Source organism: Pelophylax lessonae (genome assembly GCF_965119305.1).
Source record: "Pelophylax lessonae genome assembly, chromosome: 10".
Taxonomy (NCBI): Eukaryota; Metazoa; Chordata; class Amphibia; order Anura; family Ranidae; genus Pelophylax; species Pelophylax lessonae.
Genome location: NC_138777.1, coordinates 57,870,146 through 57,886,099, shown reverse-complemented (window position 1 = coordinate 57,886,099; position 15,954 = coordinate 57,870,146). Strand labels below are relative to the sequence as shown.

Below are 15,954 nucleotides of genomic sequence, written 5' to 3'. Positions count from 1 at the left end.
AGAAGGTAGAAACTCAGTTTTTTATGGAGATGGTATAGGCTTCCTGGAAGAAATTTGTTTTTAGGGATTGTTTAAAGGTGGACAGAGTAGGAGACATCCAGAAAGATTGGGGAAGGGTGTTACAGAGGATGGATGGCCATTGGTTTTAGCAAGTTTAGTAAGTCATTAGTGAATTTTAGTAGGGTAGTTTCTGTGGAGTGTTGTGAGCAAAAGCCAGACTGTAAGGGGTCAAAAAGGTGGTTGTCAGTGAGATAGGTTACATCAACTCCTATTCCAGCGAAAAAGCCCTTACCTGACCCAGTATCGATTTGGTTATCCTGAAGTTCTCCTTTAAGGGGCCCATGCCTAAGGCCTGTTCACTTCCTGGATTTACACAGACACATAGAGGCACACAGACACACACACATATACACACGCACACACACACACACATATATACAGACAGACACACTCACACCCCTGCTTGCCTGCACATTTCTCCTCTCTTGATGAATACTTATGGATCTCTGCAGTCTCCTGTTATCTCCGCCCTCATCCAGCGCCGTCCAGGTCTGCAACTCTCCTTGCCCCCCCTATTACTCACCCCTCCTCCCTTGCTGGCAAACTCTCACAAGAGTGAGAGAGAGCTGTACATGATGTCATTAGGCTAGGAAAATTACCAGACAAGAAAGAGGAAGTGGGCTGTATAAGGTATTTACTGGCAGAAAAAAATGTTTTACTATCCAAAGTTAAAACAACAAGGGCAGAGGATTTGATAGATGTAAAATGAAAAAAAAAATGACTGAAGGTCCCCTTTACCTAAGCTTTGGCAATAAAGCCTCAAAGCTGATTTCTTGCTCGTCAGAAGTGAGCCTGATTTTGCACTCTCCAGCTTTAGTAAATAAACCCCACTGTCACTGCCTTCTTAGCAGAATATAGAGTACAAGCCTCACCTCTTTTATTGGCTGCTGCAAATCTTTTCGGCTAATATATACAAAGGTTCCACCAAAATCTTTGCCATTTTCATAAACCTGGAAAAAAAACATACCACCATTATAATGAAGAGGTAAATGTGATAAGACAAAAAAAGTTAAACATATTTTAAGCTGTAGCGTAGTAAAGCACAAATGTAAAAAAAAGCACTATGTGATATTCTAGATAAATAAAAGTACCAACATCTACTGGCACAAAGACCCCTGGAACTTGTAGTTCACAAGAACCACAGGGTTATGTCTGTGGATACAAAAAGTGGAATAAAATAATAGCTCCTGCCATGTACAGGTTTTGTGGGAAAAAAAACAAATGACATTTCAATTTTTTAAATTTACTTATTTAAAAGAAAAGTCTATGTGGCAGGCATATGTATATATAACATAAATATGTTAAACCAGGTAAAATTAGAACACACTTTCTTTTCTAATTTCAGTATGCCTAATTTGACAACTGTTAATCGCAATTCTAAAGACACAGCGTGATAGAAAGCTGATTACTTGCAGTGTAACAAGTGCTGCAGGACACATTGTCACTGTGTAAGAAAATGCTGATTATTAATGTAATGTTTTTAAGCTGAAGAAAGAAAGTGCCAGAGAGCATCATATATGCTTACAGTTCTGTACTGCTAATTGTGGCCAGGAAATGCAAACAAACTGCATGTCAAATGATGACAACATGGCAGGTAAACAATAGCAAGGTTTTGAACTGGAAAAACAAAATAAGAACCTTTGATTATTCCAAGTAAATGTCTGCAAAATATGCATACCTGTTGTTTGGATTTTGCACCCAAAATGAACTCAAATTTAAAGTATATATATATATATATATATATATATATATATATATATACATATACATATACATATATATATATATACACAGTGCCTTGCGAAGGTATTCAGCCCCTTTGAACTTTGCGACCTTTTGCCACATTTCAGGCTTCAAACATAAAGATATAAAACTGGATATTTCAAACTTTGTTAACAAATAAAAAACTGAAAAATTGGGTGTGCAAAATTATTCAGCCCCTTTACTTTCAGTGCAGCAAACTCTCTCCAGAAGTTCAGTGAGGATCTCTGAATGATCCAATGTTGACCCAAATGACTAATGATGATAAAAAGAATCCACCTGTCTGTAATCAAGTCTGCGTATCAATGTATCTGCACTGTGATAGTCTCAGAGGTCCATTTAAAGCGCAGAGAGCATCATGAAGAACAAGGAACACACCAGGCAGGTCCAAGATACTGTTGTGGAGAAGTTTAAAGCCATATTTGGATACGAAAAGATTTCCCAAGCTTTAAACATCCCAAGGAGCACTGTGCAAGCGATAATATTGAAATGGAAGGAGTATCAGACCACTGTACATCTAGGAAGACCTTGCCGTCCCTCTAAACTTTCAGCTTATACAAGGAGAAGACTGATCAGAGATGCAGTCAAGAGGCCCATGATCACTCTGGATGAACTGCAGAGATCTACAGCTGAGGTGGGAGACTCTGTCCATAGGACAACAATCAGGCGTATACTGCACAAATCTGGCCTTTATGGAAGAGTGGCAAGAAGAAAGCCATTTCTTAAAGATATCCATAAAAAGTGTCGTTTAAAGTTTGCCACAAGCCACCTGGGAGACACACCAAACATGTGGAAGAAGGTGCTCTGGTCAGATGAAAACAAAATCGAACTTTTTGGCAACAATGCAAAACGTTATGTTTGGCGTAAAAGCAACGCAGCTCATCACCCTGAACAAACCATCCCCACTGTCAAACATGGTGGTGGCAGCATCATGGTTTGGGCCTGCTTTTCTTCAGCAGGGGCAGGGAAAATGGTTAAAATTGATGGGAAGATGGATGGAGCCAAATACAGGACCATTCTGGAAGAAAACCTGATGGAGTCTGCAAAAGACCTGAGACTGGGACGGAGATTTGTCTTCCAACAAGACAATGATCCAAAACATAAAGCAAAATCTTTAATAGAATGGTTCACAAATAAACATATCCAGGTGTTAGAATGGCCAAGTCAAAGTCCAGACCTGAATCCAATCGAGAATCTGTGGAAAGAACTGAAAACTGCTGTCCACAAACGTTCTCCATCCAACCTCACTGAGCTCGAGCTGTTTTGCAAGGAGGAATGGGCAAAATGTCAGTCTCTCGATGTGCAAAACTGATAGAGACATACCCCAAGCGACTTACAGCTGTAATCGCAGCAAAAGGTGGCGCTACAAAGTATTAACTTAAGGGGGCTGAATAATTTTGCACGCCCAATTTTTCAGTTTTTTATTTGTTAAAAAAGTTTGAAATATCCAATAAATTCCGTTCCACTTCATGATTGTGTCCCACTTGTTGTTGATTCTTCACAAAAAATTACAGTTTTATATCTTTATGTTTGAAGCCTGAAATGTGGCAAAAGGTTGAAAAGTTCAAGGGGGCTGAATACTTTCGCAAGGCACTGTATATATATATATATATATATATATATATATATATATATATATATATATATATATACTGTATATACACAGTTATGCAATTGACACACAGGTAAATTCTTAGCTTATACAGTATATGAATAATTAACAAAAAGTATTAAAAAAATTTATTATTTATTGTGGTTAATTGTAAATTTATTTACTTACCTACACATCAAATGTTACCCTACACTAACCAATATGACAAAACAACCATTAAAAAATTCAGTAGATAGTACATGCTTGGTACTGGCATAGATCCCTGTTTTATTTGCATATAATAAATTTCCTAAGGGAGAAATACGTTTTTTGCCCAACTGCATTTGACATTTTGTAAAGCCATTTAACCCACTTTCTAACTTAACTCTACCAGAGATAATGTTTCACTGTAAAATACACACACAGAACATTTAGATCATAAACACACACAAACATACATACGTACATATACACTAATCTAAATCTGCTATAAAATACTAAATGTTAAAGCGTTGGTTACCCTAAAAAAAAAAAAGAATAGGTCTTGTTCCCTTAATGCATGTTATACAGCACAGTGCGTGTGCTGTGTAATTTGGCCCCCTGTATCACCTGAAAAACCTGGCTGATCCTGCCTGGTTCTGCCCTCCCCCTGCAAGCTGACCACGGTTTATAATGGCTGCTGAGCCCTGACACCGTGGTCAGTTTAAGTGCCTCTGTCATCCGCAGCTCTCTTCTGTCCTCTTCTACCTCAACCTCTTACCCCCCCTCCCTGCCTGTCAGCTCTGATCACTCCCCGGCCCTCTCTTCCTGCTGGTATCATACCTTAGCATTGGTGCTACAATCCTCTTTGTTAGAATAAATGACTTGCCCCAGTGTATGTGTTTTGTAAAAAAATATGCAGCTAAATACCTTATTTTAAAGCGCCACTTGGTGCTCACATAACCGGCCACTTCTCCTCTGCTATCCTCTAACATCAGTGGGGGATTCTCAAACCCTCCCTCCGCATTGCTGTCAGATCGAGAGAGGCAGCTGGTCACGTGAGCGCTGAGCGGTGCTATAAAATAAGATATTTAATGGCATATTTTTTACAAAACACATAAAGTGGGGCACATCATTTATTTGGGGGGATTGTAGCACCAACACTAAGTGAATTAACAACCACTTTAACTCCAGGTCTGGTAGTATATGCTTTAATTGAGCAAATAAGTCAAGGTGATCCTTCCTCGATTAGCCATCTATAATGTAGACAAGTGGTACCTGCATTTGTCTAAAAACATTACTTTTTTTTTTAATACACAGCCAATGTTTTGGCTAGGATGGAGCCTTGAGAAAGGTGGGGTGCATTCCACTGAAATGTCAGGTGTATGTGTAATAATAGTTTTTTCTCCCTTATAGTTTTTGTGCCATGTTCCATACCTTGAGTGAGTGCTTGTATTGCTTCTAATGTTTTATTATATAAACTATATTGTTAAAAGTATTGGAACACCTGCCTTTACACACACATTAACCTTAATGGCATTCCAGTCTTAGTCCGTAGGGTTCAATATTGAGTTGCCCACCCTTTGCAGCTATAACAGCTTCAACTCTTCTGGAAAGGCTGTCCACAAGGTATAGGAGTGTGTCTAGGGGAATGTTTGACCATTCTTCCAGAAAAGCATTTATGAGGTCAGGCACTGATGTTCTATGAGACGACCTGACTCGCAATCTCCGCTCTAATCCATCCCAAAGGCGTTCTGTTGGGTTAAGGTCAGGACTTTGTGCAGGTTCCTCCACCCCAAACTCACTCATCCATGTCTTTATGGACCTTGTTCATGTGAAGGCAGGTGTCCCAATACTTTTGACAATATAATGTGTACAAATCAATGTTGGTGTGACCACCCTTTGCCTTCAAAACAGCATTAATTCTTCTATACACTTGCACACAGTTTTTGTAAGAACTCGGCAAGTAGGTTGTTCCAAACATCTTGGAGCAGGGGCAGACTGGCAACTTTCGGCACAGGGGACAAGTACAAACCAGAGGCCCATGGTGCAGCAACTTGGCCCCCCTCCCACTCTTCAGTGGTGCATGGTACCAGACTCTGCTCAGGCACAGTTTACACAATCCATGCTGAGGAAGGGGGGGGGGCTGCTCTCTGTACCTGGGATATTTCAGGCACCGTGTTTTATAGTTTACTACCCTCTCACTGGCTCCACGTGCACTACATTATGAAATGATAGAGGTTGCATAACATAATAACATGTAACAAAAGGCAAAAGTCCCATCCAAAATCCCTGACAGAAGCCTTCCAATTGTGTAAAAAGACTATTTGATCCTATCTTTTCTGATCCTACCCTTCTTCCACAGTCCTCAATCCATCTGCTTATAGTACAGAGCCTTGTGGGCACTATGCACATGCTCAGTTTGGTGTATATTGCTGGAGCATTGTTTTTTTTTTTTCTTGAAAGGGTGCATGTGATAGGCACAGGGTCAATCAGCACTGTCCAGACAGAGGATCAGGGGTCCTGCAGCCTCATAGGACAGTCAGAGTAGAATAAAAACTCCTCCTACAGGCTTTAACCAGACACTGATAGAAGTCGCAAGACTGCAATATACTGCTGATGAAAAAAGGTATTTAGCAGTTAATATTTACAAAATTAATTGCATTTCCATGATTGATGTACTGTGGGAGACCAGATAATGCAAAGTTCTGGGTTTAGTAACACTTTAGGAATTAAATCTTTGAAGACTTGGAAGCACATGTGTGGGACAGGGTTATAGGGTAGGTTTTGGAAGATTGTGAATCAAAACTGCTCTGGGCTGGCCACACGGCAAATACCTCCATAAGTCTGTGGTTTAAGTACCTACTACTTGTCCTACTTGCATTGAGCATCTCAACGGGAGAACATAGGTCTGAAAATTATGCAAGTCTCTGTAGAAAACAGATGTACATTTTTGGATTTACCTATTATTGGTCAAAAAATATTTATAGCTTAAAAGGGAAGTATGGCCAAAGGGTTTTTGGCAATAATTCTCACTGGATCAAAGGAGTGCACTTATTTCTGCACTCCTGTGACCCAAATTCAGAAGACAGCAGGCTAAAGCCAGCCAGCTGTTGGCTCATGTCACAGAGTCGGTCCCAGACTCCAGAAGGATCTAAGATTTAAGGATGGGATCCACCCAGATGCCTGACCAGCAGCTGGCCTAGCTTCTCAGCGCACTGCTTATAGCCCAAAGCAACAACTCCCACCCCATACACAGCCCACAGCTCCAGTGAGTGCTGGAGGGGAAAAGCAGAAAGTGGTGACTGACAGTCACTGCTCTCTGCTCAGTGAAGACCGAGAACTGAGCAGAGAGTTGTAGGTACTTAAACCACAGACTTGTGGAGGTATTTGCTGTGTGGCCAGCCCAGAGCAGCTTTGCTTTACAATCTTCCCAAACCTACCTGATAACTCCATTCCCACACATGTGCCACCAAGTCTTCAAAGATTTAAATTCTAAAGTGTTACTAAACCCAGAACCCTGCATTATCTGGTCATGCGGTCATGTGATTACTCAGTTCTTGGTCTTAGAGTCGACAAGAGAGACCGATGCTGCAATATAGGTGTGTATGTATGTTTATATATATATTTTTTTTTTTTAATTTTGCACACTTCTTCTTCTTTAATCTTGTCAGTGAATGTAATACTTCTATTTATGTATATATGGAAAATAATACTGAGACCAAAACCTCCAGATTTCCAGAATTTTGATTACGAATGTGATTTATTGATTGTACTACCCTTCAATGTATGCTTTGTGAATTACTAGTGAATTAGTCAATACCATTTTATAAATAACTCCCTAAGGGGAAAAAGCCTCTAGCTGCAATACTGAACCAGCAATTTAAAAAATCATTTTTTTTTAATTTTTTGTAAAACCTTTTTTTCCACAACATAATGCAGAAAGATGAATGAAGCAGCCCAGGTAACGTAGTCAACAGAAAATTGGCCAGATCGTAAAGGTTCATTGAAAGAGCCTGGCAAAATTAAGATGTGAGTGTACAAAGAGCTTCCTAGACCAGATGAGGTCACCAGAACACTTGGCTGGTGTATGGAGAATATATGCACATTAAATGACCTGACAGAAAATGTTCCAACAGCTATTAATCTGATGTCAGTTTATTTATTTATTTATTTATTTGACTCATTTACTTAGAGATGATACCTTCCCTGCACCAGTCATTTTTTTACTCGGGTAACCCTGCAGCATTTTTAAGCGAATATAGACCTCTTCACATCAGTCTCTACACTCCAGGAATTTTACAATTTAATATTTTTACCATGGGCAGACGCATATTGGGGCTAGTTTAGAAGAAAGCTGATTGTTTTACCAGTCATTTCTGAGTGATGGGAGAAAATGGAGCAGCCAAGGCAAAGCCCACACAAAAAAAAAGAAAAGAAAAGAAAAAAGAGAAAGCATACAAACTCCATGCAGGTAGTTATTTTGGAGCGTTAACAAGTTAGCCTCCAATTGTTACTGTTGAAGATAACATCGATACATACAGATAAATCTAAGTACATACATGTGAAATGTTTCACCAAAGGATTTGCAATTCTTTTTTTCTTGTGATGCATGCACCTATTTCCAGGCAAATTCTGGGCCTTGACTACACTGCAGCTAAACAATGCAGCCTGGTCTGGGACCCACCCCTGGATTTGATTGGATAAGGTAGCGTCAGCAGAACAGTGATAAGGTCATCCTTGTGTTTTCATTCCCTGTGAAAATATTCAAGAGGGGAGGTAGGCAGCCATGGACACAGCAATCAAACCCTGAATGGTTTAGAGTGCAACCCCTTCTTCTCCAGTCTGAGTTCTGCTATATGTGGATTACAGGGGGCTGACACCAAGGTAGTTACATACATTTTTAGAGATCCTGAAAGAAAAAATTGATCGAGGCATAGATGGACTTTCATGGTACCGGTAGAAAAATGAAACCATGTATACGTAAAAATAGGATTTTTATTCAAAATTGTGTTTAAAACAATTACTCAATAGTAATTGTTAATTGTTTTAAACACAATTTCAAAAATCCTATTTTTACGTATAAATTATTTAATTTTTCTATCGGTACCATGAAAGTCCATCTATGCCTCGATCAATTTTTTCTTTCATGTCATGTAGGACGTAGGTGCATTACATACTAGTTTATTCTATTTAGCACCTCCCTATGTTTTTTGGGTTTATAGAGACCCTGTCACCTTGCCCATTCAGGGAAAAGTGACGGAATCTTTATAAAGGCAAGCCCTGTACCAGTTTTATCCACAGCTTCTCCCCCACAGCTTCTCCCCCTATGGTAGCCACCACAAAATATTAGGTGTTGCCTGGTGTTAGAGCTTACAGGAAGCAGTGATGCTACCCTCTTTATTATGTAATGAGTGCGTAACCCTAACTTCTTTTGCTACTAAGCCCAATCACTACATCATAGACAGGGTGCAAATGCTCCCCAAATGCTCCCAATTTGACATCCCTGCACTGCCCCAAAGGCAGACAGTGTGAGTTCTGGAACACGCAACCGAACCCATATGGACATCAAATTAGGAGCAGTGGCTGTGTACATGCAGCTGCTGCATCCTAATTGACAGAAATGAGACTGCCTGGCAGGTCAACAAAGGGGGAGGATGAGCGAGCACCCCCCTCCGGAACCATACCAGGCCACATGCCCTCAACATGCCCGCTCATCCTCTCCCTTTCCTGACCTGCCAGGTTGCATGCTCGAGTAAGGGTCTGGTATAGAGTTTGGGGGGAACCCCACGCCATTTTTTTTTTTACATTTTGGCATGGGGTTCCCCTCCAAATCCATACTAGACCAAGGTGCCTGGTATGGATTTGGGGGGGGACCCCATGTCATTTTTTTCACGATTTTTATTCCTGGCAATTTTTTTTTTTCACATTTAGCTTTCAGCAGGGAACCCCGCTGACAGCTAATGACTTTTCGGTTGTTAAGAACGTGGCGGCCGGCTTCCCAGCTCGCTCCTTATCAACCACCTATACACAGTATTAAAGAGGAAAAAAATGTAAAAACACATAAAAAATCCAACACTTGCGTTTTTGGTGTGGATCCATTAAAGTCTATTACATGCAAAACTCAATCTGCTGCCGGAAAAATAGTCCCTGGCCCTTTCCAAAAAGGCACCGGCTGAAAAACGCATAGTTGTGGACATGTACCATAGGAAACCATGGTAAATGGACTGTAGTGCGTTTCTGCAAACTGCAAAATGCCCATAAAAACGCATAGGTGTAAACGCAGGGTAAAGGGCCACTGTTCAGTAAAGCTGTTCTTCTAAACAATCTGTCTACTGAGCTGTACCAAAAATGACAAAAAAAATAATAAAATGGGGAGAACACAGCCAAGGGAAAAACAAAGGAAAAGGGAGAGCAAAAAAAAAAAAAAAAAATGCAAACAGGAGAGCAAATGAAAAATAGACAGAGAAAAGGCAGAAGGGAAAAAAAGAAAAGGGAAAAGAAGAACATAAGAAAAGGAAGGGGGGGGGATGCGAATAGAGGACTAGAAGATAATGAGAGGGACAGAAAAAGAGATCATATTAGACATGGTTTATTAAAAGACACAATTTCTAAAGCAAACAACGGTGTAGCCATGAAAAGAACAATGTAGGTTATGTGTATTGTAATTACTAACACCCACCTTTATATGTAGACCTGGTGGAGGTGCAGCATTGCTCGGAAGGGGTCTAATGTGCTGGTAGATATAATGGGCGCACTGCTCTTGTTCAGCCTGTAATTGTGGGGCAAGTTTATCCAGCTGACCCTGATGCTCTTTGATAGCCGTTTTCAGTTCATCAATCAGCTTATTCACCTGAAGGGGTTAAATTACAAGAGCTGTTAGTACAATGTAATTCTATGTGTCACAGCATTTAAACACAATGCAAGGCCATGGAACCATTTAGCTAATGAGGTACTTGTTTTAAATTCTGCTTATAGGGACACTTTACCTTAAAAGCAATTTGCCGCAAATACCGCAACTGCTAATAACCAATATATATGAATTCACAGGTTGATTTAACAGAATGTGAGATCCACACTATTAGCTATAAATTTAGCCCTAATTCACCTTAGAAAGCTTACCAATCACCTAAGTTACAACTAACAAGGGTCAATGGTGTGAGCTAAGGCAGCATGTCGCTACAATTAGTAGCACACAGCTGCAGCAATGTGAAATGATGCACGGTTCATGCACGGTTAAACTGTAGTCACATGTTACCATGTAGCTTGCACTCTTGGACCCCAATCCTTGTAACTTTATTGACAGATCACAGCATTAAATAACCCATTGCATTGCCTGGCAATCATGCCCCTCCATATGTTCTGTGAGTGTAACTTTTTAACTTTTGGTTATACATCTATTATTTATATATATATATATATATATATATATATATATATACACACACACATTATTTTTTACTTTTAGTCTTATATCTATAATATCTATAATTTGCAACTTTTGCCTTTTTGCTATATAGCTGTTGTTTGCAACTTTTTAACTTTTGGTTATACATCTATTATTTGTAACTTTGTAACATTTTGGTGTGTGTGTGTATATATATATATATATATATATATATATATATATATGCACACACACACACATTATTTTTTACTTTTAGTCTTATATCTATAATTTGCAACTTTTGCCTTTTTGCCATATAGCTGTTGTTTGCAACTTTTAAACTTTTGGTTATGTAGGTATTATTTGCAAAATTTGGACTTAGGCCTCTTACACACAATACTCCCGTTTGGGCATCTCCTTTTTCAGCTGTAATTTTCAAGCGTATTTGTCTTATTGAAATTTGCACATTCACAAATGCATTTTCTCGCTCTTGTAAAATATGAAAATTAGCATTTTTTAGGTCGACAGTATGTTCGTATGCGTTCATTTGTTCGGAATCGTGCGTATTTGCACGCATTAGGTGTAAATTACTGTCCAAAAATGCAGATTTTTCTATTTCGATCTTACTGTAGAATGCATGGCGCTCATTTACGCGCCTGTGTGCATGGGCACATTACAATGAATGGGCTGTATTTTAGCTCAGAAAAAAAAAAAAGATGTACTGAGCTTTTTTAAGCTGCAGTGTGCAAGGGGTCTTATGGCTATATATCTATCATTTGTAACATTTTGCCTTTTAGCGTACGTATTTTAATTGTTACCTTTTGACTTTTGGTTATACATCATTTATTTGCAACGTTTTGATTTTTGGTTCTTTTTATTTGTACCTTTTTGAATTAGGTCAAAAAGATACAAATCTAATTGGTACATGGCTCCCTCTGCACGCCGGACCACGGACAGGGAAATCTTATTCATCCTGCGAGCTGTTAATCACACCAACAGATACGTCAGGCATTTCAAACTCTTTTTGGGACTAAGTACTCTGGTCGCAGATCGTGGCCAGGTCCAGTGTCAACCTTCCCCTTGAGTACCCTGGCTACGCTGGATCTTACCATCTGGCTTTGCCGGGCTAGCATTGGGATCGTGCCTGTTCGCCCTGGGACGCCATGTCTCCTTCTCAGCAGATGTTATCATAATCTTTGACAAAATGAATCAATGATGGATTACAAGGAATTGGTCCCTGAAGAAGCCGCTACATGAGGAAAAACAGGCGAAACATGTAGGACCTGTGATCCATATCACTGCTCTCTTTTTGCCAATGTTTGATTTGTAACAATTTTTTGCTACTAATTTTAATGTATCTGTTGTTTATATTTCAATAGATTTGTTAAATTTTATTTATGGACTATTCCATGTGTATGTATATATATATATATATATATACATGTATATATATACAGAGCATATCCTAGCCCTAGAAAATCCCAATCCTGGGGAGGTGGTAGCTCAATGTTTTTTCAGACTTTGGTCTGACTCAGATTACCCCTAACCATTTCCTTTAAATTCTAGTTTACAGGGATGTGGCTGGTATATGGTCAGTAATAGTGAGCCAACAACCTTCACTTTTTTATCTGTATAAAAATCGAATCTATTATTTGCAATTGTGTGGCATCACAATTTAGAAAATATTATGCAAATGGAGATGTGTGACTTTTACAATACATTTATAGGAAAATATTTCTAAGAACTGCACCCCCCCCCCCCATAGCAAGGATTACAGTAGCTACCAAACAAAAATCTCCATCAAATGACAAAAGCCTGCAGTGAATAATCAATAAATGACTGTATTAGATAAACTAGGGTTTGAGGTGATTGTAGCCGTATTAGTGCACTTGTGATAGAGACAATTGAGTACTGTCCGTGATACTTTTTTTATTTGCACTAACATGTAATTTTTCAGGACAAGCTTTCAGGGTATGTCCCCTTCATCAAGATCCAAGCAGTACTGCTTGGTTCTTGATGAAGGAGACATACCCCGAAAGCTTGTCATGAAAAATTGAATGTTGGTGCAAATAGAAAAAGTATCACGGACAGTACTCATAAACTAGGGTTAATTTTCTAAATGGGTAGAGCATGTTTACTTTACAAAGTGAATTTTTACTTAACTTAGCTAATGAGGTAAAACCGAGTTGACTTCAATTATCGGATTGATCAAAAATTATTATTATTTTTTTTTATTTTCCTTGCACAAAATTGTGTTGTTTTTTATTTGCAAAGTGAATTTTCCTAATTTACTAAGCCAAATGCAAATTCACTTTTCAAAGTGCCCTACTACATTAGTAAATGAACGCCACTATAATACATTGGGGCCAAAAATACAACCCTAACCCATAAAATAAAATAAGAACACCACCCTTGATATCAGAGAGGAATGCCCTCCAAGCAAACACATACAGTATACAAAAATAAATTGCATAATAGATATGTGGTTGATTTAGTAAAGGCAAATAGGCTGTTCACATTGCAAGGGAGGTTGCACTTTGCAAGGGATTTTACCCCAGAGCTTAGTGAATGTAGTGAAGTTTCACTTGTCAAAGAATACCTAATGTTGAGCAAGGGAAATAAAAAAATGAATTTTAACTTACAAATGATGGGATGATGGATGTCAGCAGAACTTTACCTCATTCACTCAGCCTTGGGGAAACTTTCCTTGCAGTGAACAGCCTATTGCTCCCCCCCCCCCCCCACTATCTCAGGCAATGGGGGAAAAAAAAAAATTTGGGGCGAGACTTACTAAAACTGGAGCACTCAGAATCTGGTGCTAATGTGCATGGTAGCCAATCAGCTTTTAACTTCAGCTTGTTCAATTATTCTTTGACAATAAGGGCCCTTTCACAATGCTCTGTAGCAAACTCGCGGTAAAAATGTATATGCATTTTTTTCTGAGATTTTGCTATGTTTTAAATGCATTCCCTTCGCGTTTCTGGTGCGCTTTTGGTTGCCTGTACCTGTAAAAAATGGACATGTGACTCAAAAATGCACCAAAAATGCAAAATCGTGGTGCGTTTTTACCGCAATCTCCATTCATTTCAGTGGGAAGCTGCGTATTTGGTGCAGTTTTCAAAATCAAGATTTTCAAAAGCAAATCTTCCAAACCGAGAAAAACAAGATGCAGCACTTTTCAAAATGCACTGCACCAGTGGTGTGAAAAGTCCCATAGGATTTAAAGGGAAACATTTTTTTTGCAAGGTAAAAAGACGTAGCAGGAAAGACGTAGCATTGTGAAAGGGCCCTAAAATCTGGAAGCTAATTGCTTTCTATGCAGTGCTGCACCACGTTTTGCACGCTCCAGTTTTGGTTAATAACCCCCATTATATCATATGATACATTTATCACTTTATGGGAGTGTTCATAATAGAAAACCTATCTGGGGAACACCTAGATCCTCAAAATGTAGTCATAAATATTTACAAAATATATATTTTTTAAATTTTTTTTTTTTTAACAAAACAGAATTTTACTAGGCATCAAATATTATACTACAATGATAAATCTTGGAGCAAGTGCATTGAAAGTGTGTATTAATATTTACACACACACACACACATATATATATATATATATATATATATATATATATATGTATATATATATATGTATATGTATATATATATGTATATGTATATATATATATATATATATATATATATATATATATACATAAAATCAAACAATTATAAGGATGACCCTCTGTACAATGTGCCCTTTTTTCCTGTTTGACGAAACTGAAGTATGTAAATGCCTAATCATTTCGAGTCACTAGCCAAGGGGCTACAGTATGGACTACAGCCTTACAAAAACGTTTTTGTAACTGTACCACTTCTATTACATTAAATTATTATACACCATCAGATATCTATAGTCCCTGCTTATTAACTGCTTGTGTGCCTAGGTTACTATCTTGTCCTAGTCCAACTTTTTTTTTAAGGTTGTGTCTTTTGGTTTACAGCAGAACACCACAATAGTGGTTTGGACACTGATTAGTTATTTCTTAATTATATTTATAGCCCCAATTGTTCATTTTCTGAGTATGGACTAAAGCTATAGACTAAAGACTAACATAAGGGGTTAAATAATCATTTATGTTTGTTGTATCGGTGACCTGTGATATAAAGAAGCTATTTTCTTGCATTCGATTTAGGACTGTTTTGGCAGTTGTATTTTCCAGCCTCCAGGTGTCGCTGCTGCAGTTGGCTTCCAGCTGATAGAGTCCACCTAATGGCTAAACCTTTGCATGGATGAAAGTGTTAACAGCTTCAGTAAATGCTACACGCCGTTCCTAAAATACAGCTATGTTTTATAGCCAAAATGTTAGCCTCAGTCTCCTCATGATCAGACAACACAGCAGGAGAGGGATGAGGATCCCAGTATGAAACATCATGACACAGGTAGTCTTCGCTACAGAAGCAAGAATACATACATACATATGGCATGTTAATTTGGGTACACAATAAATACAGAGCTTCCAACTGCATAGCTCCGCTAAGTCCTTCTGTCCCTTTTCCCCCCTCAGCTGTCCCTATTTTTTGTCTGATGTATAGACCTCTATAAAAAAAATGTACTTTATAACTACCAAAAGTGTTAGATCTCACGTACATGCGTGTATTAGATTAACCACTTGCTGACATTTCTGTCCCGCCAAATGACGTAACTATGTTGCGTTGCGGGGTCGCGGGTGGGGGAGCATGCACACACCCATTCGCCACGGGGGAGGTTGATCTACAGGTCCGGCGGCCAGGATTGCCGCCGGGCACCCGCGATCGCTCTCCATGGAGACAGAACGGTGGTCTGCCGTTGTAAACACGGCAGACCGCTGTTCTATCTGCAATGAACACAGAACTCCTGTGTTCCTCCTATTTAGGAACATGGGTCTCTGTGTTCATTCCATAAGTACATCCCCCATACAGTTAGAAAACACACCCTAGGGACACATTTAACCCTTTGATCGCCCCTGGTGTTAACTCCTTCCCTGCCAGTGTCATTAGTACAGTAACAGTGCATATTTTTAGCGCTGATTACTCTAGTAATGTCCCTGGTCCCCCCCAAAAGTGTTAAAAATGTCAGTTAGATGTCCAATCTGTCTGCCGCAATGTCGCAGTCCCGCTACAAATGGCTGATC

General features: G+C 39.0%; 1 protein-coding gene across 1 annotated transcript in view; it reads right to left on the bottom strand.

Moving 5' to 3' along the window:
* The window catches only part of DCDC1 (doublecortin domain containing 1), a gene marked incomplete at its 5' end in the record, with an annotated part of 647,338 nt that overhangs the window by 307,637 nt on the left and 323,747 nt on the right, over positions 1–15,954 (bottom strand). The window contains 2 exons of the mRNA XM_082270964.1: positions 933–1,010; positions 10,074–10,244. Of these exons, the coding sequence (XP_082127090.1) occupies positions 933–1,010; positions 10,074–10,244 (249 nt within the window). The remainder of the gene's footprint in view (positions 1–932; positions 1,011–10,073; positions 10,245–15,954) is intronic.